This window comes from Leptonotus elevatus, chromosome 18 (genome assembly GCF_054856555.1).
Source record: "Leptonotus elevatus isolate MCC_2025b chromosome 18, RoL_Lele_1.0, whole genome shotgun sequence".
Classification (NCBI taxonomy): domain Eukaryota; kingdom Metazoa; phylum Chordata; class Actinopteri; order Syngnathiformes; family Syngnathidae; genus Leptonotus; species Leptonotus elevatus.
This window is the reverse complement of record NC_141256.1, coordinates 9435234-9458891: the sequence shown is the minus strand read 5'-3', so window position 1 is coordinate 9458891 and position 23658 is coordinate 9435234. Positions and strand designations below refer to the sequence as shown.

General features: G+C 41.0%; 3 protein-coding genes across 3 annotated transcripts; 2 read left to right on the top strand and 1 right to left on the bottom strand.

The window, feature by feature from the left end:
- Window positions 1-552: 552 nt before the first annotated feature.
- tmem151ba (transmembrane protein 151Ba) lies at window positions 553-8680 on the bottom strand. The gene is made up of 3 exons (XM_086061100.1): window positions 8184-8680; window positions 2700-3613; window positions 553-1297 (listed from the first exon to the last, which is right to left on the bottom strand). Exons 1-3 carry the CDS (start codon window positions 8274-8276, stop codon window positions 766-768), a joined length of 1539 nt encoding a protein of 512 aa, XP_085917226.1. The 5' UTR covers window positions 8277-8680; the 3' UTR covers window positions 553-765.
- A 2262-nt stretch (window positions 8681-10942) lies between these two features.
- Window positions 10943-17681, top strand: nfkbie (nuclear factor of kappa light polypeptide gene enhancer in B-cells inhibitor, epsilon). Its single transcript, XM_086061879.1, has 6 exons — window positions 10943-11652; window positions 14518-14620; window positions 15222-15447; window positions 15554-15642; window positions 16784-17032; window positions 17107-17681. Exons 1-6 carry the CDS (start codon window positions 11357-11359, stop codon window positions 17173-17175), a joined length of 1032 nt encoding a protein of 343 aa, XP_085918005.1. The 5' UTR covers window positions 10943-11356; the 3' UTR covers window positions 17176-17681.
- A 931-nt stretch (window positions 17682-18612) lies between these two features.
- Window positions 18613-23625, top strand: slc35b2 (solute carrier family 35 member B2). Its single transcript, XM_086060398.1, has 4 exons — window positions 18613-18838; window positions 20013-20203; window positions 20281-20441; window positions 21653-23625. Exons 1-4 carry the CDS (start codon window positions 18819-18821, stop codon window positions 22580-22582), a joined length of 1302 nt encoding a protein of 433 aa, XP_085916524.1. The 5' UTR covers window positions 18613-18818; the 3' UTR covers window positions 22583-23625.
- The last annotated feature ends 33 nt before the right edge of the window (window positions 23626-23658 follow it).

Genomic DNA, 23658 nt, shown 5'->3' with positions numbered 1-23658 from the left:
TTGACGTCTATAGCTGTCAATGGCAGTGAATGAGTTAAAAAAAAAAATTATGACATCACCTGTGCTGAGGAAGTAGGTAATGACCAATCATGGCTCAGTTTGCTGACCAAACAGAAAACAGGTGTTATGGTGTAAATATCGCTAGCGTTGGGCCAAAACCTCGTAAGTCACAATTTGGCAAATTTAATATTTTTTTCAAAAATCTATACTTTTTGTAGGTGTCCTTTTTACGATTGATTGACCAATCTAAAGTGTTGAAAATGGCTTGTTCTGTTTGATGATACAATGTTAATAGTTGAAAACAACATGTTTATGGGGTCTCCTGAACTTAGGTGGCAAATCCAGGTCCAGAGTGTAAAAACCCTGCCACAGTTTGGCTTTAGCCCCTTGTGCTAGCTAGCTAGCTCTCTAGCAGGTAATCGAGCACCCAGGGAGCTCGCTAGGAAGCCCGCTAGCTAGGAAGCCCGCTAGCTAGGAAGCCCGCTAGCTAGCACCTGGGGCAAAAGCCAAACTGTGGCTGGGTTTTTACTTTCTGGACCTGGATTTGCCACGTCTGCGCGTCCTGAAAAGTGACGATTTTGCAGGTACAGTATGTACTTCGGTTCAATATTAGTAGGGAAACATTGACCTATTCTGTACAGTTATTGAAATGCTTTATGATGACAACAAATCCTTAGATGATGTCTGACAAAATACAGTCTATGAACCAACAATAACATCCTAAAGTTCCTGCCTTCTATTTTTCAGCATAATCCCGCGCAAGGGTCATAGCGAAGTCTCCACGCAAGAGCCGTTTCTGTGCAGGGAGCGATGGTTGTGATTGAGGCAGCCTTCGTTGTTGTGTACGATGAGCACGGGGAAGTAGAGCGCATCCTGGTAAGCCGGCGGGCTCTCCTCGCCGTTCTGCTGGTCCGACAAGCAGCGCGTGCTTTCCGTGGGGCGACTCGGGGGCTCGTTCAGACTCCCGCTGCTCCTCCACAGGCAGCTCCGCCTGGAGCCGTACAGCCGGCTCAGCGAGAAGCGACTGGCGCTGAAGGGCAGGCGCGGGCTTGCCGTGTTGCAGATGCTCAGGGCGCTGCGAGAGAAGATGGAGGAGCTGCTGATGGCGCGGTGGCAGCGCTGGCAGTTCTGCCGGTAGCTGCCGTAGCGGTGACAAACGGAGTAGTTGTGGCAGCTGCCCGAGAGCTGGGCCAGGTCCATGAGAACCGCCTCGGAGTAGCTGGGCACCAGTTGCTGGTTGGAGCGGATGTGCCACTCCAGCTCCGTGCTGTCGATGGTGTTGACCCGCGGGATGTGCCTGCAATAGTGTTCATTTCATTAACGAAAAGTAAACAAAAATATTTTCGGCGACACACATTTTTCACCAAACGAAAACTAGACTCGACTAAAGCGCTCATTAATAAACAATAACTGGGACTAAATCAGTATGCATTTAAGAGACGAAAATTATATCGTTTTGTAAAATCTCGTCACTGACGCTGTCATGTGACACATAGTGACACACCCCCTGTAAATATGGGACAGACAGGAGGTGGATTCACGGTGAAAGATTAAAAAAAATTAATTATAGTTATAACGTAACAGTAATCCAACGGCTATAATGTTCCAACAATAATGTTAATCCGACCGCTAACTAATGCTGGCTAATTTACTAGCTCATAGCATGGAGCCATAGTAGCCACTTGATATACTGTACAGTAATTGTGTGTGATAGGGGTGTGAATTGCCTAGTATCTGGTGATTCAATTCGTATTATGATTCATAGGATTCGATTCAATACCGATTAATCCCGATACAAATCTAGAAATTTATTATTGCGCAAACATTTTTTTTACTCAAATTTTGAAAATACTAATCAGTGAACTTGTACATGTACACTGTAAGATTTGTATGAAAATGCATTTATCTGAAAATTCTGGCTTATAACTGAGCCACTGCATTTAACAAACAGGTTGCAGTCTGTTTCATGTTTTGAACAGCACTGAAATAAAATATTAAGGCTTAATGTTCCATTAATATAACATTCTTTCATGCTTTATGTGTGAATCCTAACCCTAAGTAAGACGTTTTGTTGAATATTCCCATAAAAAATGTATGTTTAAAAATCGATTCGGCCGCATATCGAATCGATTCGAGAATTGCGCGCTGTAATATCGCGATATATTGCCGAATCGATTTTTTCTAACACCCCTAATGTATGAAGTTGTTTTTCATCAAAAAGATGAGAGAACATTTTACGTGAAGTAGTTTTTAGATCCCACAGATTTGAAATCTATTTGGGTGGGTGGACTTCGGGGTAGAGGGGAAGTGTTCCCAGTCCTGCTACTTGCGTCTCCTCTAACCTCATGATCCACAAGTGAGTGACGGCGATGTTATGGCCATGTTACATGCGGTATATCTGGTCGCGACACATTAAAAAATAAATTATATATATTTTGTTTAAATTACATTTTCTTGAAATCTACTTGGGTGGTGGCCCGCCCAAGTATTAACATGGTGTGGGAAACACTGAAAACTAGACTAAAACGTTTTTGTTGACTAAAACTGGATGAATAAATGTTTTCTTGGACTAAAATAAAGACTAAATATTAGATTTATAGCCGACTAAAAGTTGACTTAATAAAAACGGGATGAGGTTGACTAACTAAAGAGCGTACTTGAGACCAAATTTAAAAATGACTGATCAAATTAACACTAGCCTGCAATAAGGGCGCTCCTCTGAAGGCGACGCCGGCACATAGTCGAAACCGAAAAGCTTCTCCACGTGGTAGTGGACGCAGGCGGTCCGGAACTCGATCAGCACCCGTAAAGGCCAGGACAGAGTCAACGCAGCCGCTGTCCAGAAGGTGGACTGCGATGCGTACCAGGGAAGGTGATGTGGATCAGTGAAGGCAATCATGTATTCCTTAAAGTCTACATTCTTCAGGTGCATCCCCTCACGGGCCTCCATGTAGTCATCCAGACCCTCGTTCTCCGTGAAGAACCCGGCCCGCTGCGTCAAGTAGGAGTTCTCCGACTCCACGTTGGCAAAGCTGAAGCACTTTGTGAACCTCAGCTTGGTCATCGCGAAGCACTCCAAACCGTGCAGGAGCTTTGAGATGTCCTTCACCCCGCAGTTCCCGTAGTCGAACTCCGCTTCGGCCACGTGCGTGTTGACCCTCTCGTGGTAGACCTGAGTGCTGGTGTAGGCGTCTCCGTTCCGGTAGCGCGTCACCTGCCGCGTCCTCCTCACGTAGTGGTAGCTAATCGCCTTCCACCAGATGCACGGCGTGGCCTGCGTCATCCGCCGGACCCGATCGGCCACGTTGTCCACGTCCACTTTGTAATGCAGCTCGTTCCTGGTGTGGCAGTGCCAGCATTCCACCAGGTAGACCACGTAGAGCATGACTAGGAAGGCGAGGGGGATGTAGATGTAGCCGTTGGAGCAGGGGCTGTCGTGGTACATCATGGACTTGACCTTGTAGGCGCTGTCGAAGTTGAGGCGCGTGACGGTGGTCACCTGGCACCAGGCGGTGGCGCCCACGCAGCCGTACATGAGCAGGGAGAGCAGCAGGCATTTCCAGTGCGTCTCCCGGCACAGGGACTTCAGCAGGGACTGTTTGTGAGGCCGCAGCTGCACTCAAGAGGAGACGAACACGGTCAGTTGATGACATTTGTTATCTTGTGTGTATCAAATTGAAAATGTCAAACATGGAAACAACTTTGCTTATGCACAACCACCAGTAGATGGCATCGATGCCCCATTTTAGGAATGAGAGCACAGTTTGTGAGTCCATGGCTACATTTTGTGAAACTGACACTTTTTTTTTTTTGCTCCTGGTAAAAATGTGCTTTCATTTGGTAGATTTTGTGTACAGTAGACATTACACTGATCTGATTGACTGGATCAGGATCACCCGGTAATTTGCATTTTATGTCAAATCTGTGATCAACTTTAAAGTGGAAGTCAACCTTAAACATTTCTTGACAATTATATGTAACCTCACTAGTCTAAATGTGACATTCGGGTTAACTCACTCACTGCCATTGACGGCTATTGACCTCAAAAATTAATTTGAACTATTTCAATTAGTTTAACATTTTTTCCTCTTTTGTTAACAAGAGTATGAAAACATAAAACAAATTATTGTACATTTAGAACAGATATCAAATTTATGATTAATCGTGAGTTAACTATTGAAGTCATGCGATTAATTACAATTAAAAATGTTAATCTCCTGACGCGATCAAAGACAAGAAAAGATTATAAAAACTTTTTTTTTATCGTAATTAATTGCACGACTTCATGAGTTAACTCACGATTAATCACAAATTTTATATCTGTTCTAAATGTACAATAAAAAAAATCTAGGTTTTCATACTCTTGTTAACAAAAGTGGAAAAGAAATGTTAAACTAATAGAAATAGTTCAAATGAATATTTGACGTCTATAACCGTCAATGGCAGTGAATGAGTTAATATCACATTTTTGGAATACGACTTATGAAGCAAAATTCAGCCGTTTTAACTATTTCAGGGGGGCGGCCATTTTGCCACTTGCTGTCAACTGAAGATGACATCAATGTTGCTCAGGCAACGACCAATCGGAACTCACCTGTTTTCTGAATCTGCGCTGTGATTGGTTACCAAAGACTTTAGCAATGTTGATGTCATTTTTAGTCGATAGCAAGTGGCAAACTAAAAATGACTGGATATTGCTGCTTACCTCTTATTCCACTAACATATTATTAAACAGAATACCATATTTAGACTTTTAGGACTGCATATAACACGTTATTGTCAAAAACATTTTTGGGGATTGACTTCACCTTTAATGTCTTAAATAGTCCGATCGATCAATAACTATCAATGTTTTTTGAAGATCCCCCCCCCCCCCCCCATGCATTTCCATTGCGGTGATTTATATGTTGTTGTTGTTTTCACTATTAGTGTATAGAGTAAATATAAAAGTTGTCTAAATAGATGTATTGCTCCATCTACTGATCAAATCAGAGATTGGTTATCTTTTCTTCTTCTTTTTTTTCAAACTCTGTGATCGGCTGAAAACCCCTGATCATGTAAAGCCTAAATATATAAAATGGTTGAACACAAAATCCGGTGAGTCTTGAAAATGTCAAAATGCTCTAAAATGGCTGGCAGTGAATAATGTTTGATAGTTATGCCATGAGTTATTTTTTTTCTAGTATATTATATTTTATACATTATTAACATTGTATATTTCTAGGTATGTGTCTTATTGGCTCAATTAAGGTCCATAAAGTTTTCACAAAAAAATTCTGGGAAAATCCACTGCAGAAGTAAAAACAAAACTAAAGAAATTCAATACTTAAGACTGGAAAATAATGTTTAAAAAAACAGACCGACATGGAGACTTAACCAATTTGTGAAAAAATATTAAATTCACCAAATTTAGACATAGTTTTTTTTTTTTGCCCGACTTTTCAGGATGTTACTATGCAAAGAACAGTTTTAAGTTATAGCAGTGACAACGTGTAAAGATGAAACATAATAATAACCACCCATCCAACTATTGTATTTAGCGATTAAGAATGTGCAAGCCCATTACATTACAAAGCAAAATAAATAAATAAATAAATAAATCTGTGACATAGTTGGAGAAAATACCTTGATGAAGCTAAAAATGGCCCCAAAATCAGAGACTTGTGCACATGAAATATTCATTCAAAATTCAAAGTTGTAAGTGCTTTTTCATAGTTTATGCATGAGTGGTCACACGTCACGCAGCCTGTACATGTTACAATGCAGAGACTCCGAGCCCATGATCAGGTCAGAAATTCCAGTTGGTGCGCAATGCGTGTCTGTCTGACTTTGCATGTTGTGTGAAGTCAATGTGCATGCTAGTTCAAGTCCATATTCAATGCCAAGCCGTTGATGAGTGACTGTGTAGCATAAAGCTGGTGGCGTCCTTCATCGCCCCGGGGGGGAGAGCGAGCCCTGTGCCTGGATCATGAGTTAGTCACGCTTTTTTGGGGGGAAGGCTGCCTTGCAAACCTGGCAAGGATTCAAAAGTCCCAGGAAGGCCCGATTATTGCTATGGTCATTCAACAGTAAACGGCGAGCTGGAAATAAAGTGGAAATAAGGGGTTTATGATTTTATTTATTATTATTTTTTTTTTTAAAGGTTGCTTTTAACAAGTGTCGTAGGTCAAACCCTGCGTCGGAGTGGACCCAACAATCAGCAGCACTTCAGGTGACAGGCGAGCATCGATAACACATGTTAACACTTAACGCTTCTCACCAACATTGAAATTCCCCGTTAAGACGATGAGAACCCACTGCATTTGCTCATCGCTATCCGTGCATGTTCTACACGTACGATCAATACATGACACAGTTTATGGCTCATGCTACTCGTTACTGCCTCGATTATTTTGTAACCATTGGTTTGTCCACCGCATGTGGACGGAACGAGCACAAACCGATCATATTTTCATAAACCACATTTTGCATGTAAATTGCTGTTCACTCTGTCATTATGGGGTAACTGCCCCTTTAAAACAAAAAACAAAACAAAATAATTTTCAATTATTTAAAATCAGCACTTCCCATTTCAATGGAGGCTGAAACGTTGAAATTTGCTATTTTAATTTTTATGTTTTCATCATACAAAGTGTGTAGTTGGATTTTAAGCTTAACATATCCGTTTTTATTGTGAAATATCAGCTGATATGAAAAAGCTTAGATTTGTTGAACAATACAGTACACAGTCAGCTTGCTATTATTATTATTTACATATATTACTAATATGTTATTTAGTGACGATCTACCATGTGCTGATTAAATGCAACGTGCCAAAAATGTCCACCCTGTCATCAACCGCCTTGTCAGCAAGCACAATATCTCCTTGCAGTTAATTGTTTTTCAAGAAAAATGGGGGGCTTGGCCAATATGCATGACTAACGCCATCTTTAATACAAGGAATATGAAGTTCAATGGTGAACCACAATTTATTTTTGGTCAATATATATACTGACTCACCTATGGAAATTTTTAAGTCTTAAATTAGCTTTTTCCAATTATTACAAAAGGATGATTTTGCTTGAATTATTATTTTTTTTAATCCACACATCATGAATTTCCTATTAAAAAAAAATACATATCCCCTTCAAAGCCTTACAATAGCGAACAATCCATGTGACGCCTTTGCTAAAGTGCCGCACTCACACTCATAGACACTTTGTCTTGACATAATAAGACCCGCTACGTTATATAAAAAGCCCTCTTGTGTAATGGATATGTCGAGGTTACAAGTTTGACTGAGCCATCATTTTATATTTGATTAACTTAAATCCTGTTTATGTTCACTGCAATTGGATGAATACAACATCTTGCTTCTGGACACAGAATAGTTTTTTTTTTAAATAGATAAATGTGGAACAATAGTGTATAGTGGTTAGCATGTGGGATGCAAATGGTGGACCATTAACTCATTCACTGAGATTTTTTTTGTACATTTAGAACAGATATAAAAGTTGTGATTAATCGTGAGTTAACTAGTAAAATCATGCGATTAATTACGATTAAAAATTGTAATCGCCTGACCCCCCTAATTTTTTAATCATCTTTTCCTTGTAAAAAAAAAAAGATTAAAAATTAAAAATATATAAAAATAAAAAAAAAGTTAAAGATGATTAAAAATTAGGGGCATCAGGCAATTAATTTTTTTAATCGTAATTAATCGCATGATTTCACTAGTTAACTCACGATTAATCACAAATTTTACATCTGTTCTAAATGTACAAAACAATTCTAGATTTTCATACTCTTGTTAATAAAAGTGGAAACATATGTTAAACTAATAGAAATAGTTCAAATGAATTTTTGACATCTATAGCCGTCAATGAGTTAATTACTGTATATTATCTATTATATCCATGTATTAAATTTCTATACTCCTTGATGAATGCTGTAGCTAACAAAAAAAGGAGCACCTACTAAAATGCTTGTAATGTATAGCACAAAGTCAAGCGAGAACTTGCAAGTGGTCCCTGAACCCTATTTTGGACACCGCTGATGCTCAAAATCACTCGTGATTAAAAAATAAACCACTTAGTTCTCCACCATCTGATTATTTTCACCAGCCTATGAGGTGCATCAAGATCACTTCAATTTCCGCTCCATTTAGATCCAAACAACAAACCCGAGTAACCCTCGCACCTCACCTCAAGTCTCGGACTGTCCGGTTCCGGCTCCTCTTCGGGGGCAACGGTGCAGGTGCTGCTTTCACTGGCCGCCGCGGCCGATGCTGGGGACATGATGACAAAAGAAATCGGGCATGGAGCTGCAGTTGGGATGGGACGAAGGGGCGTGGGTGGGCGGGTGGGTGTTGTCCCCCCCCCAAAAAACTAAACACATGGGGAAGCCACCTGACAAAGCGGCTCAGCCAGGGGAACCCCAAGGCTAAACAAAAACATTTCCCAGGTGGCCAGGGAAGACGAAAACAGTGGCGGAGGAAACCGAGCGACGCGACGTCTGGACGCCGAGACGAGAGCACTTCAAAGAGATGCTCGGAAACGACAAAGGCGGCGGTCGGGTTCGGGCCAGCTTCCAGTTCCCAGTTGTGGTCGTGAAGGGGGACAAAGAAGGTGGGCACGTGTGCGCTGACATCTCCACGCCACCTAACAACGATGCGCGTGCACGTCTCACGTCCGCGCGGGGGCGGAGCTGCCACAGCGGAAGCGAACACCCCACGCTTCCTTTTTTGGCGCACTCACACCTGCAGGTACCACACACCTTACAATCGTCGATTTTAATTTGTATAAATGGAAGGAAAAAAAACTTAATGACCCCCCCCCCCCCCCAAAAAAAAGAAGTGTTCTTTGGGAAGTGCATACAGGAAGTAGCCTAATAGAAATATATATATATATATATATATTTTTTTTTTTACCATTACCATGAAGTTCTTTAATAGGGCTGCACAATATTTGGAAAAACATGCGATATGCATGTCGAATGCTGTGGCATCAATAGTGCGATATTTTATTTTATTTTTTTACATTTTCATTTGCCGCATGAAAAATATCAAATCAATTGTAGTAACTTACAATTTTCTATAGGCCAATATATGTATATATTGAAAGTTATTTAGTCCATAATGCCGCTAAAAACTGTTCTTTTAAATGGTGATGCACTTTTAAAATTACATCTTATTGGTCAAAGTCTAATAAAAGCAAATAAAAATAAAATCAATTTGAAAGTCTTAATTGCATGTCTTTGTAAATATGCCATTATCGCACTCCTTCTCAAACAGGAGAGCGGCGTGTTTGACCCAGGGAACTTTTTTTTTTGTCCTACTAGAACAAAGTGTAATTGCACATCCACTACAGTAGGTGGCAGTGACGCTTTCATTGTCAGAGAGGGGAAGGAGTGTTAGGTGTACTTACATCTATTTTATAGACAAATCATACTATTTATAGTCACGGCTGAGAGTTGGGGGGCGCAAAATATGTTGTTCTTGAGGGAGCTCGTAACAAAAATATAATTGAGAAGCATTTCATTATCACGATAATAATATTTTTCCATATATTGTGCAGCCCTCGTCGTAATAGTCCCTTGCATGTTGTTATTTATGACAGATATTTTTCATACTTTTACATCCAAAGTTGGAATGTGTTATCTTAATAATATACAAGTAAGCATTACAACACATAACAAAGAGTCTTATAACTCGGGTTTATTATAGTGTTAAAAAAAACATTTAAAGGACAAGTCATTGCGGAATGTTCATGATTTCTGACAGCTTGGGGAAAAGAAGCTCGAACCCTGCGGTTCTGGCTCTGATGCAGCCGGACATTTTACCTTATGGTAGGAGAGCAAACGGATTGTGTGAGGAGCTAATCAGTGGGTTGGAATCAAGATGACAATATCTGCTGTGTGAGCAAAAACAGTAAGATAAATGCAAGGTCAATGTGCATGTTTTATATGGGCAGCATATGCCCACCTCCTGGAATAAAATAAAATAAGCAAGCATAACAGTAGATAAAAACAGATGGTGGCTGTTGGCAGCAATAATGTTTCCTCTGTCAGGCAATATTTGGGATAAATCTGGCTCCGTCTGTACGGCTGTGTAAGTGAGCCCTCTAAAGGCCAAACCACAATAAGCATTTTCAAGCAAGAACAGGAAATCATTGTTATTCCTGCGCCTATTGGATAGGAGAAGTGTGCAATTAGATTTCACAATATGCCTTTAGCGAAAATAAAAAGTAACAAATACCTAAAAATGTAATATATTCAGTACAAATTGGAGTGTGCAATGTTCTAGAAATAAAACATTTTAGACTGATAAAGCACTGAATACTTCCTGGTACTTTGAATACTCCTTAGCGTGTATGTCTATTTCTTGAGTGGCACAACTTTCTCTGCATTCAAGACATGTTTGGGTGCTCAGCAAAACAAAAACAAAAAAACATTCCGTCTCCTTTTTTTTCTTGAAATTGTCTGTTCTTGTCACCAACCTTTTGCTTCATGGCAGGTTTTGAAAAATACACGACTGGGACTGGGTGATGGGATATATTTTCTTCCATAACTGAATCAAATAAAATTACAAAGCAAAATACCCATGGCAATGACACAGGAACAAAAAGTGAGGGCTTAAGTTGGCGACCACAAAATATCATCCTCCCATGTTATGTGAATTCAGAAAGAAACACAATTTCTTTGTAATTTTATAGCTTTGTGAAAACGTGGGCTTTTTGTACTGTTTTTGAAGACACTATCTTGGGAGTTCAAATATTAACTTTAACCTGGAACCAAAAATAAACTACTAACCCAAAAAAAAGTGAGTGCTTTCGCATTTTAACTGTTCACTTATAATTTTACCAATTTTGTTTTGGTTTTCACGTGCTGTATCTGTACTTTTGCCACCGCGCTAGCAAGGTCCAAAGTACCGTGACTAGCAGTTTCTACTCTGCTTAGTGCGCATGCGCAGTTGTACACCCACCCTTCAGCAGTCTGGCACCGGGGATTCCCCGCGTGACAAAAACAGCTCAACTCTTCACATGTCGCGTCTCTTCCCCTTCTCGCCTTGCGTTGCTCATAAGCTCCCCGCCCGGCGCAGCTCGCCCCGCTAACCGGATATCTCGACGACAGGCAGCCGCTTCGCTTCTCGCCTCCCTTAATGAGCTTCGAAACTTTCAAAGGCGCCACCAGCACAACACGTCACAAGCGAGGAACCGTAGCCTTTAACGAACGTCCTTAGTCGTCCAGTGGCATGAAAGGCTCCAGCTCTATCCCTCGGCTCTTTCCACAAGCGGCGGACTCTCCGTCCTCGGAGTCCCGGTCTCCGGCGGCGACACCCGCCAGCCTTTGAATTGTATCCGGAAAGTAAAAACGAGCAATGGAGAGCGGCGATTATCGCAAAGATGATTTTCTGGAGGAGAATCGTGTGGATTCGGGCATTAACTCTTACTGTTCCATACTGAAATCGGAGGAACGCAGCGGGCCGAGGGACAAGTTGTCAGCCGCGGAAGAGCGCTTGGATTCGGCTTATGGGTCGTCGTCGCTGACCGTGGAGAGCCTGGCAGAAATAGTCGAGGGCATTACGTTGGACAGCGAGGAAGCACCGGAGACCAGCTCTGGACTCTCAGAACAGGAGGAGAACATTATCACGTCCATTACGGAAGATGGAGATACGTAAGTTAAAAAATAAATAATTAGGGCGAATATATAGGTAAATAAAGTGACACATGGTCAGCAAATATAGTTTACATGATTGATTATAGAATTTATAAACACTTCAAATGAGAATTAAACACGTGGTGTTAATGAAATAAATAAGAAGCTTTAATGAATGTTCACTGGATACACCTGTTTTAACGTTTTTACCTTTTTTTGTTTTTACGCATTACGCGCAAAACACATAACCAACAATAACTCAAAGCAGCTTTTCTCCTAATTGTGTTTTCCAAACGAAATAGATGAGATTATGCAAATAAATCACGTCCGATTGTTTTTTAAACGTAGCAGATGAGATTATGCAAATAAATCATGTCATGCATGCCATTGCAGGTTGATCATAAAACTTGAGTCCAATCAAATTGCTCAGATGGAACGCATGTGCTGCTCCCCGCCTCTAGATGGCGCAATTTTTGCAGTGTCCTATCAGTCTTGGGTTCATCATGGGTATTTGCAACTAACAAAAACAGTCCTTTCATGTGTTTTTTTTGTTGTTGTTACTAATTCATGTTTATGAGCCAAAATTAGCATTACGGGTGAGCTTCAGGTACTGGAGTAAAGTGTAGAGAAAAAAAATTATAACTTAAGTAGTGTAATACTCTCCAGTGGTGTGCAAAAGTGGGGGTCCAGAGGGGCATTGGCCCCAGTCACAATTGTCTCTCAATCTATGTGCTCGATTTGTGTTTGCCCCGGGATGCAACAGTGCTGCTTCGCATGCCAAAAGATGTCTTTGTGTGTGGGTAAGGAGAGCCGCAGTTACCTATGAACTTTCAGATTTTTAGGAAGCGGCACAGTGAAAGACACAAATACAAAATGAAAGCAGTGGAAAGGAGCTGCTGTCGCATGCCCAGATACATAAAGAAATAACTAGCCATCTTGAGTCCAGCTACTCATGCCACTTAATAGGTCACACCCATTTTAAGGCACACAATAAAGACACAAATACTACACAATGTATGCATGTTTTTTTTTTTTTAAATACAGTGGCTTTTTTTTTTGTTGCAAACAAAATGGTAGTGTTTTAGGTAGGATGGGAGGGAATAATGCCGTTTCAATCGATTTGAATGGGAAACCGATTTCACTACTGTTAACTCTTCCGACGTATCAGTCGCCTTTTTATTTGAAAATATATCAGCGAGCAGCCCATCTTGCCCTTGATGCTGGTAATGTAGGGGATTTCATATACTGAGTGGACTTGCCATGCATGCAGACAGACCGCTATGAAGCTCTTAAGTAAGAAAACAGAAGTGAAAGCGCGAGGCCTGGACTTCCCCACGCAGCAGACAAAGCAAAGCGTGCGCCGTGAGCGTGGATTGGCTGTATTTTATCTAAGAAACTTGTTAATCAAGATAGCACAGTACTGGTTCTGTTTTTGTTGTTGTTGTTTTTTTATTGATTCTTCTTATCACTCTGCACTTTTGTAGTTTGTCACACATACACACACACAGCATTATGGTTTGATGTAGGCCATGTGCGCATGTCATCCATCATCGTTGCCATGTCACCAGTCGGCCTCGCTGACATGGCAGACTATATTCCAAGCAGTCAATGTAGTTGCAGAATTATTGTTGTGCGTCTGACCCCTTTTTGTTTCCGCTTGATGCTCATCAGTTATGATGCCATGCGAAGCGGTTTCACTCACACGCGCGTAGTGTCAATATTTGCAACGGGAAGGAGACTCATGAAGCGCACAAAAATGCGCTGCAGCTCAAATTTAAAAGTCATGCAGACTTCAGTTTTCCTCTGTGGGATTTTTTTTGTTTTTTTGTGGTACTTATTCATCAAATGCTGACTCAAACCAGGAAGTCATGTCTTGTTGCAGACGTCCTCATGGCTGACCCACTCGTCTGCGGTCTTCTATATGTAATGCATTAGCGATATAGTTTGTACTTTTCTTTCATACTTTTTGAAATGCATTAGATATGGGGAAAAAAAACTTTGCTCTTCCCAGATTGCATTTCTTTGCACAATGTATGTTGTAAGGGCATTAATCCTTGTCATAATTAGTGTTATTAATTGTCATATTTAACGCACAAATTAAACACACAAAAACATCTTGAAGGTGTTTACAGGCATTTGCTCTTACTACGCTGCAAAAAAAAACATTATATTGACAAAACTCTATCGCTATCTTCTTCTACGCCATAACTACTACACGGCTGCTATGTGGCCAAGTTGTGTACAGCATGAACAGCACTCCCAGTGAAGACACACACACGCGCAATATCAAAATGAATATATATTTTATAGGTTATGATATATCGATTTATGTGTACTAAATAATGAGAGCTGTGTGTAAAACTGTAAATGGTTCAGAGTAAAACATGGAAAACATAAGCTGATTATTTTGGCCGCCGATGTTTGAAGGGCCATAATTGCCCATTTAATCAGGCAGGCCTGACTTCTTTCTCTCTTTTTTTTATTTTTATTTTTTTTGCCATGCACAATTGCTTAACTGAAACTAAATAAAACAAGATATGTATCTGCAACTTGACTTGCTGTTTTGCAAGCACTAAACGTTTTGGCTTGTGATTGTTATGCAGAAAAGCATTTTTGTGTGTCTCAAATTCTTGTCTTGTTCTTTTGTCTAAATTAAGCTCTAATGTTTGGTTCCATTTCCTGTCTTTTGCACACAACAACACATTTAATTTGCTACAACTTCCCCTTCAAGGCTTTGAGGTTACTCCGTTTTTTTGGTGCTATTAAATGTTTTTTTCCATCCTTTATTCATTTGAAAAAAAATATTATGCTGCTAACGTTTGAATGAATTGCGAGTAAGTTTGACAGGCTTTTTTTTTGTTGTTGTTGTTGCTACTTGTGTAGAATCCTGCACCTGGCCATCATCCATGAGGACATACTCATTGCAAAGCAGTTAATCCAACTATTCCCAAAAGAAGTCCTGGACATCCAGAACTATTTGTATCAGGTATGTTCTTTCGTGGGTGGCCGCTGTAGACTATGGAAGTGTTGTTTTTTTTTTTTGCCTTTTTTTTTTTAAACTATCTTTCCAGAGAACTATTGTTCCTCTTTTATATACAGTCAAGACCAGCCTCCCTTTGGGACGTCCCTGTAGGTGGTTCCAGACTAGTGTTGGCTCACTAGTTGCTTTCAGTGGAAACTCCCGTGCTCTTCCTCTGTAGAAATAGAACCGTGGCAAGCTGCGTAGTGAATTGTTACAGTGCTACAGAACTGTCTTGATCAGGTTCTTGCCTATTTGCGAGAAAAGTGACAGCGGTTGCCATTGGAAACCTCGCAGAGTTAATACTCAGCAATGACTCACTGAGCCCAATCCACTTTGCTTGCCTAATTTCCTCTTAGTAGTCATTTGAAGACATGCTAACATTTGTACACACAAAAAAAAAAATCAACCTGTTTTTTTTTATTTTTTTATTTATGGCAACCACCCACGCACGTTGCCTAGTTATGCTGTCATAACGGCATGATCCTTCATGTTTTATACAACAGAAATCTCTGTTATTCATCATTGTTGGCCAAATGGCGACATTTCTAATGCCAATTCTTTGCAGAGTCCTTTGCATCTAGCCACCTACTTGAACCTGACAGAAGTGGTCAAAAGTCTAGTGGCCAAAAGCATCAGCGTTGAGCTACAGGACCGGGATGGAAACACAGCGCTCCACGTGGCCTGCCATCACGGCCTGACCTCTTGTGCCGCAGAGATGACCAGCGAGATGTCCCCCAGCGAGATGTCCCCCAGCAAGCTGGCCCTGGTCTTGGAAACCCAAAACTGGAAAGGTGAGAGTCGTGTTTGCTAATGTAGCTCATCTGGTGGCTTTTTTTCCTTTTTGTTATTTGGGAAAATTGAATTTCCACATCTCAAACCACAACAATCCACTTGCAGGTCTTGCCTGTCTTCACTTGGCAGCGCTCAGCAGGCAACACCAGATTATGAAACTCTTGATGGCAAAGGGCGCTGACCTGAATGTTAAGGTCAGTGTTACAAATGTCTTCTTGGTTGATTGAGATTGAAATCACGATTAGTCAAACCATTATTCATTGATTTTAAAACGTAATACTTTTTTTTCAACTGCTAAAACTCAAATTACTCAAAACTATGATCATAGCCCATTCATCCCTTTACGTTGAACTCTTTATTCTTGAACAATATTCTTTTTTTTAGATATAACATAACCTTATAAATATATGAATTTCAAGCCTCCCGCATTTTCATTCTTCATTTTCAAACTTAAGAATTACATTTCCTTCTTTATCAATTTATTTTTATTTTGTGTTATTTTCACAAGTCTGGGGGCTAACGTGGGACCTCAGGGATTGTATGAACAACAAAAAACTCCTTGGATATGTTTCCTAGAATTTTGAGGGAAACATTCTGTGAATGTTTAAATAAATAAAAAAATTACAATAAAAAAAGTAAAATAAAAATACTGTGTACTAAAACAGTATTTGCAAAACAAATACTGGGTTTTCCCGCGCATATTGGCCTCTTATAACTTGTTTTTCACAAATTGGTTTGAATTTGTGCCTTTGAGTCATGTTATCCTACCCGTGGGTATGTGTTACCACAACATTTGTGTGTGAATATTTGTTATTTGAAGGACTATTACTTCCAAAGTTGATGCTAACTTCCTGTTAGCATTTGAATGGGATCCTCCATACACTTGCATTAGCATTAGCGCTAGGCTCGCGATGTGTTAAAAAAACTAATAATGTTTTGTATTTATACAAACTGTATGTAATTCTTCTTATCGTGTGTTTAGTTTTACAGTTAACTCCACCTGGAGTGTCATTAAACAGCTTAAAGGACGCTTAGGGACGGCAGAATCCTACTGATTTGCGTACTGGTTTGCTCCGGGCTAGCTACATGTTGCATTCAGGGTCCTTTCACAACGTAGGGAACTTGTCAATGCGTTGCAGCGTTCCGCACATTAATCGTGTTTGATGTTTTAATGATCGAGAGAAGCCAAAATCGGAATTGCGATAACATTTCGGTTAATCGTCCAGCCCCACTTCTTGGTATGCTGTTTTGGGTTTTTGTGGTTTACTTGTAACAATATATAAGTTACTCGGATACTTGATTTGCCTAATTTGTGAAGATATTTATCCATTACAGGAGGGAACTAGCGGCAAAACGGCGCTCCATCTCGCCGTGGAGATTCACGACACGGCGTCGGTGAAGCTGCTGCTCAGCGGCGGCGCCAACGTGGACGCCGCCATGTTCAACGGCTGCACGCCGCTCCATCTGGCCGTGGGGAGGCAGGACGCGGCCATCGCCAATCTCCTCTGCCAGTCCGGCGCCGACACCATGCTGCGCAACGTGGAGGGCGAGACGGCGCTGGACCTGGCCGACGGCAACAACGATGTAAGTGAATAAACGCTGTAAAATGCGTCCAATCACACTACGGTATTGCTGAAGCGCTGTTTTGTGTCTTTCAGATTCTGGCTCTGTTTCCATTTGATGACATTCAGATCTCGGGGAGGTCAGTGGTTGGTGTGAACTTTTGAGCTCCTGCTGAGTTGGGCTTACTGTACGATGGCCACAAGTTTTTGTTAGCAACTGTGTTTGAATTTGTACTATTTGTAGTACTTTGTGATTAAGTTTGTATTTATATGTTCTATAGAGAAATGTTTGCATCACTTAAAGTCTGTCTCCAGTATCTGCTTCATCATCTGAACACTGAGAAAACAACCAGCTTGATATCCATTAAGATTTCTAAAAAAAAAAAAAAAGATCTACCTCTTTCTCATCAACACTTTCAACAGCTAGTAATTAAAAGTTAAAATAGCTTTTTCCCCCCTCTTTCTTAAATTTCACCAATGTTTAATTTGTTTGGCTGCTTTTTTTCAAGCATAGCTTTTCGCTATAAAGCTGCATAATTCCACATGGAAGTGTAATCTCTGACAGCAAATTGTTTCTGCTTTACTATTTGGTGTTAATTGCATTGCCCAGATTAGTTGATGAAAATAAGTTCATGCTCATTTATTTTGTAATAAAATGGATGAAAGGATAATTGTGTCATGTCCCTTTTGTATGAATGTGATTCTGTGACAACTGACTTTTTTTTTTTTTAAGATGAATTTTTCCATCACTGCTGCACATCATTTTAAGGAAGAGCTCACCAAACGTTCTCATAATATTTGTACTCGGGCTATAATCATGTCCAGTGGATTCCACGTGTGACCTTCCGAATGACACAAGATTTCAACACAGTAAACTTGAGCAATGAAGCTTTCTGGAAGCTTGTACAGAACAATAACTGGTTTAAAAAGTTCACATTATTGACCAAGATTAAAAAAAAAAAAACTCCCCAATGTTTTGCAAATCTTATTTGCTCAATAAATATATGCTCAAAATAATATTTTTTCTTTTAGTGAAAATATAGGCTCCTAATATGGGCCTCCTTGACTGCTAAAACTTTGGCCTATAATTCTAACCATGATGAGCACAAATGTGTCTTGTATGATTTTGCATTGATTAAGCTGTCAAGTTGACTTCAATAAATCACTAATGAATTGATTCATTGTAAACGATGAGAACATATCAAACGTTTACCAATTCAACTAAATCGTAATGGATACAGTTAACGTTTACCAATTCAACTAAATCGTAATGGATACAGTTAAAATGAGAATTATGTTTACATTATTTTTATTTGTTTTCCATAAATATTTTTTGTTGTATTTTTTCTACGAGTGAGGCTCATCAAGCATATTTTCACGTTTTTTTTATGTATCACGTTTTTACATACATTTCACGTTTTTGCATGATAGGTTTCATGTTTGAGCGTAATTAAAACGTGAAACTTGTCATGTTAAACGTGATGTGGATTTAGTTTTTTCGAGTGCTTAAAAAACACGTCAGCCTCGAGTAGCAATATTGCAATGACTCCTCCGCGGCGAGAGGAGGCGCTATGTAAACGTCATATCATCTGCAACCGGGGATGTTGAGAAGAGGGCGCCTTTTCCTGTTTGAGTCAACACATCGGCTTTTCATCAGAAGTTGAAGCTAGCAGGCTAAAAGCAGCTCGCCCCGAAGAAAACAAACCCTGCTAGGTTGCCTCCGTCTTCCCGACGGACCGACTTTATGCTCCGTTTCGGCGTTTGAGTGTGTCGGCGCTTCGCCGGGTGTCGGACCACACAGGGGGAAAATGTCATCTTTTTCACGAAGGTAATGTTGGACCATTAGCAAAGTTCGTCTCTTTTGAAGATAAATTATGTATAAAATATTTTGACGTTTTAGTACAATTCGTTGTAGTTCTCTTTGTCATCATTATGTTTACATTTCCACTGCTGTCCCACTTAGAATGATGTTAAATGTATTGTGAAGACCAAATCTTCGTTAAGAGATGCCAGTAATGTCACATTTGATTGATTATGATTATGAGAGCTGATGTTGGTGCTTGAATTTTGCAACATTGTTTCAAAGGCAAGGTCAGGATCCCACTATTTCCAAATTTGCATTAGAGCATCTTCTACAGAATGTTATATAAAGGTATTCTAATACATAGCCTTAAAAGAAAATGAGGTAGTAAATGTTGAGTCTGGAAAAAAATATTTATAGTCATTTTCTTTTCATAAGACATTAAAGCAGTTCAAGGCTGCAGCCAACCTGTGCACAGCATTCCTGCTTGTTCTGGTCCAGGTCTTGCTGCAGTGGGCTCCTGGCAGTCCAAGCCACAGCCCAGTCGTGCACAAAGACGCTCTGTATGAGTTGGACCTCACCCCGAATGGGATCCGATCACTTTGCCACGGAGGCAAACGATCACACCTTCATTCATGTGCTAGGGGTGTCATCACTTATGTGCTTTACTCAATTAGTCATATATATTATATTTATATATTTAGTCTTTTTTGTGTGAATTTATTTGTTATGGAGGTATTTTAAATGCTCATTCGACGTTTTTTTTTTTTTCAAAGAAAATTCCACAAGGGTGGCTGCCACATTGCTACTTTAATTCCAACTTGTTGCATAGTGTAGACTAGTATGTTTTCAACTTTTACAAGTACCACTGGGGGGGGGGGGGGGGGGGGCTTAGCTCTCCAAGTACCGCCATCATGATCAACATTAAAATACAGTAGCCTCTGAGTGGTCATAAAAAAAATGAGGCAGAAATTTCATTCATAATTAATTCATCCATCCATCCATTTTCCGAACAGCTTATCATGTTTGCTTTTTTACCATCTAAGAAACTCAGGGCGCTAATTAGCAAGCCACCAGGCTTCTCATTCTGTCTCCCAGCTCTACTTGAATAAAGGTTCAATAATGTATCGCACTTAAATTTCAATATATATATATTTTTTTAATATATAGTTATATTTTTTCCTGTGTGATTGCCTCACAGGGTTTGTCCCGCCCTGGTGTTGCTTCTCTTGCCATCCGCGGTCACTACGCAAGAAGAGTCTTCCCTACTGGATGGCTGGCGTGATGTGTGGCTTTTTCGCTTCCTGGTCAACGTTCTGGGATACTCGACCATCATTATCCCCGGCTACCTCCTTATCCGCTACTTTAGGCGCACCAATTACTTGGACACAGGTGAGGCTCTATCTGGTTTACTGCGATGGCTCTCCGCTTTGAGTCGACACCTCATGCGGTTGTTGACTTATTTCCAGGCAGTGGCGTATTCTATCCGGTCATCAAGGCGTGTGTGTTTGGAACTGAGGCAAAGACGGGCCTGTTGGACGACGTGTCGGTCATATCCAGGAACGAAGGGGATTCGGGCTCGTCTCTGCGACAGGCCGTTCGGTTGCTCTTTTGTGCTGCTGGACTTCAGGTGAGGAGCCTCCCATTAAATACACAAGAATAAATATGTGTCAACTTGAAAATGAGTCTCTTTCCTAATCCTTTTATGATCCTGGAATCCTTATGCTTGTATTTGCACAGATACAGGGAGGATTGTTTCATGTTTGTTTTAGCTAAGAGTGAGCACATTGGCAGTTTGGTATCAGGTCTTTTGCTTATATAAAGTCCTGAGTTATTGCACTAAAATAAAGACACAATTTACTTCAGTTAGAGTTGTTAACATACTAACGACTTGCATGGCAACTACACAAAATTCAACCGAAGAAGTGTAGCGTAAACAAAAATCAGTACCTCATATGTCAGATTAAAATGAGTTATAACATTGCAATGTTTCATGAAACAATGATATGTAAACACGTAAAGTGCACTTCTGAGAGAATTTTCTTTATAATAATATGATCTATTCTGCCCCAGTAGTCTAAACGCGATATGCAAAATCCACCCATTTTTAACCAGCTCAGGCCAGGGGGCGGCCATTTTGCCACAAAAATGGCCACCAGCTCAGGACTCTGGTAATGACCAATCACGGCTCAGCTTGCACACGTCACGTGACCAAAGTCAGAGAACAGGCAAGCCGTGACGGGTCGTTACCTAATGCTGCATTCAAGGAAGGTGGGAAGTTGTAATTATCCCACTTGGATTGTCGCGGTTCTGAAATCAAAGTGTCAACAAAGATGGCTGATCCCGATAAATTTAGTTGTTGTGCTGGTTAAGGTAGTCAGTCCAAATCACATTGTGTTATGTTGGCTATGTCAAATAACAAAATGAAAGTAACAATGAATAGATGAATAAATATTTGTTTAAAATCTTGTAAACGGCAACGGTCGGTCCTTTTTCTTTCCCCCAACTTCGCAATTCGGATCTCAGAGTTCAAAGGCACCCCTTCCTGGTATGAGGTCTGAAAAGTCCGACTTCCCACCGTTCTTGAATGCAACATGAGCCCTGAGCAACTGTGATGTCATTTTCGGTGGCAAAAACAAAATGGCTGCCACCTGAGATGGATTAAAACAGGCGTTTTTTTGCTGCTCATTTCAATATTAATCAGAATGCAAAGTGTTTAAACTAGTGGGAGCCCGTAGAACATATTGAAAAGAAGAAAAACCACGGAACATACCAAAATATAAATAAAATGCATAGATATCGAAATCTAAAATGAATCACTTTGTTATTTTGCTGCGCCAGGCGTCATACCTGACATGGGGGGTCCTGCAGGAGAGGGTCATGACCCGATCATACGGCGCCTCAACTCCGGAGGAAGAAGGTGAGCGATTCAAGGACTCTCAGTTTTTGGTCTTCATGAACCGCATTTTGGCGCTGACCGTGTCGGGCCTGTGGTGCCTGCTGTTCAAGCAGCCGCGTCACGGCACGCCCATGTACAAGTACTCGTTCGCCTCGCTCTCCAACATCATGAGCAGCTGGTGCCAGTACGAGGCGCTCAAGTACATCAGCTTCCCCACTCAGGTCCTGGCAAAGGCCTCCAAGGTCATTCCCGTCATGCTCATGGGTAAGATGGTTTCCCAGAAGAGCTACGAGTACTGGGAGTACCTGACGGCGGCGCTGATCTCGCTGGGGGTCAGCATGTTCTTGCTGTCCAGCGCCGATTCCGATAAGCACTGGTCCAACGTCACCACGTTCAGCGGGGTGGTCATCCTGGGGGCTTACATCGTCTTCGACAGCTTCACGTCCAACTGGCAGGACAACCTTTTCAAATACAAGATGTCCTCGGTCCAAATGATGTTCGGCGTCAACCTGTTCTCTTGCCTCTTCACCGTCTTCTCGCTGCTGGAGCAAGGCGCCTTCTTCGACTCGCTGGCGTTCATGGCGCGCCACTCGGAGTTCGCCTTCCACGCCGTGCTGCTGTCGGTGTGCTCGGCGTGCGGCCAGCTCTTTATTTTCTACACCATCAACCAGTTCGGCGCCGCCGTCTTCACCATCATCATGACCCTGCGGCAGGCCATCGCCATCCTCCTCTCCTGCTTCCTTTACGGCCACGCCGTCACGCCGGTGGGCGGCGTGGGCGTGGGCGTGGTCTTCCTCGCGCTCTTTTTGCGAGTGTACGCCCGCAGCCGGGTGAAGTCGGGCCGGCGGCAGGCGCAGCCGCAGAAGGTGTAGCTTTTTACGCCAAACTGAGAACTGAGACCACGTTTTCTGTGGTGCTTTTTTTTAAACGGCTCACGTCCATGGTTTGTTGTTTGGTACTGAAAGGGATTTTTTTTTTTTGTGTGTGCCTCCAAACGGTTCATGAGATTTTGAAGTTGTTTCACAACCGGCCTCGTTACAGTCACACGATGTTCTTCTCCCTTAACCATCACTGCTGGTTACTGAGAAATATTTTTCCATAAAAAAAGTTAGATATTCATCTTTTGGGGGGAAATTTCAGGATGAACCAAACCTGCACAGGAAAATTTAGTTTAACCATCCCTCTCTTGAATTCCAACTGGTGTGTCAAACCCGAGGCTCGGGGGCCAGATCCGGCCCGCAGCATAATTTTATGTGGCCCATGAAGTCAAATTGAATTCATGTTTCTGCAAGTGAACAGGTGTATGTTTAAAAATTTTAATTTAATTTAATTAAGATTACCTGCAAAGGTTTGAACTGCCATTTAATTTCATCCTCAAATTGCGCCCGAAAGCGGAATACCACTAACTCTTTGTGAGTAGTGTATGTAAGCTTTATTGCTAAAGCGGTTAAAGACTTTATGGCATTGCCCTTAATTGACAGAACACTGAAAAAAAGATGGTCAATATCATAAAAATGTTACGTCTCTGTCACAGTCGCCAGATGTGCTTCCCATGTGGGGAGCAAGTGGCCTTTGTGTCTTTTGTACTATGAAACACACCTTCACAGACACTCAATGAACACTTAATTACAGAATTTAATATTGGAAACTCGATCTGGCCAAAAGAAATGCTGCAAGTTTTTTTTTTTGTGTCGCATTACTATTAAGACCTTTTTATTTTAAATTTTTGTTCACGTCACAGCATGAAAACCAAATCATTAATATATCTTTAAAGTTGTTTATATCCACTTGCACTGCATCTTGTGTTCAACTTTTCCGTGGGAATGACCCTCGTAAACGCATTCAAGGGTTAGTACAGTGTAACTTACGTTACTTATGATACGTGGATTAATAATAAAATACGTATTAATATATAGTGGTGTTTGTTTTCATTTATAAGCAATGGGGT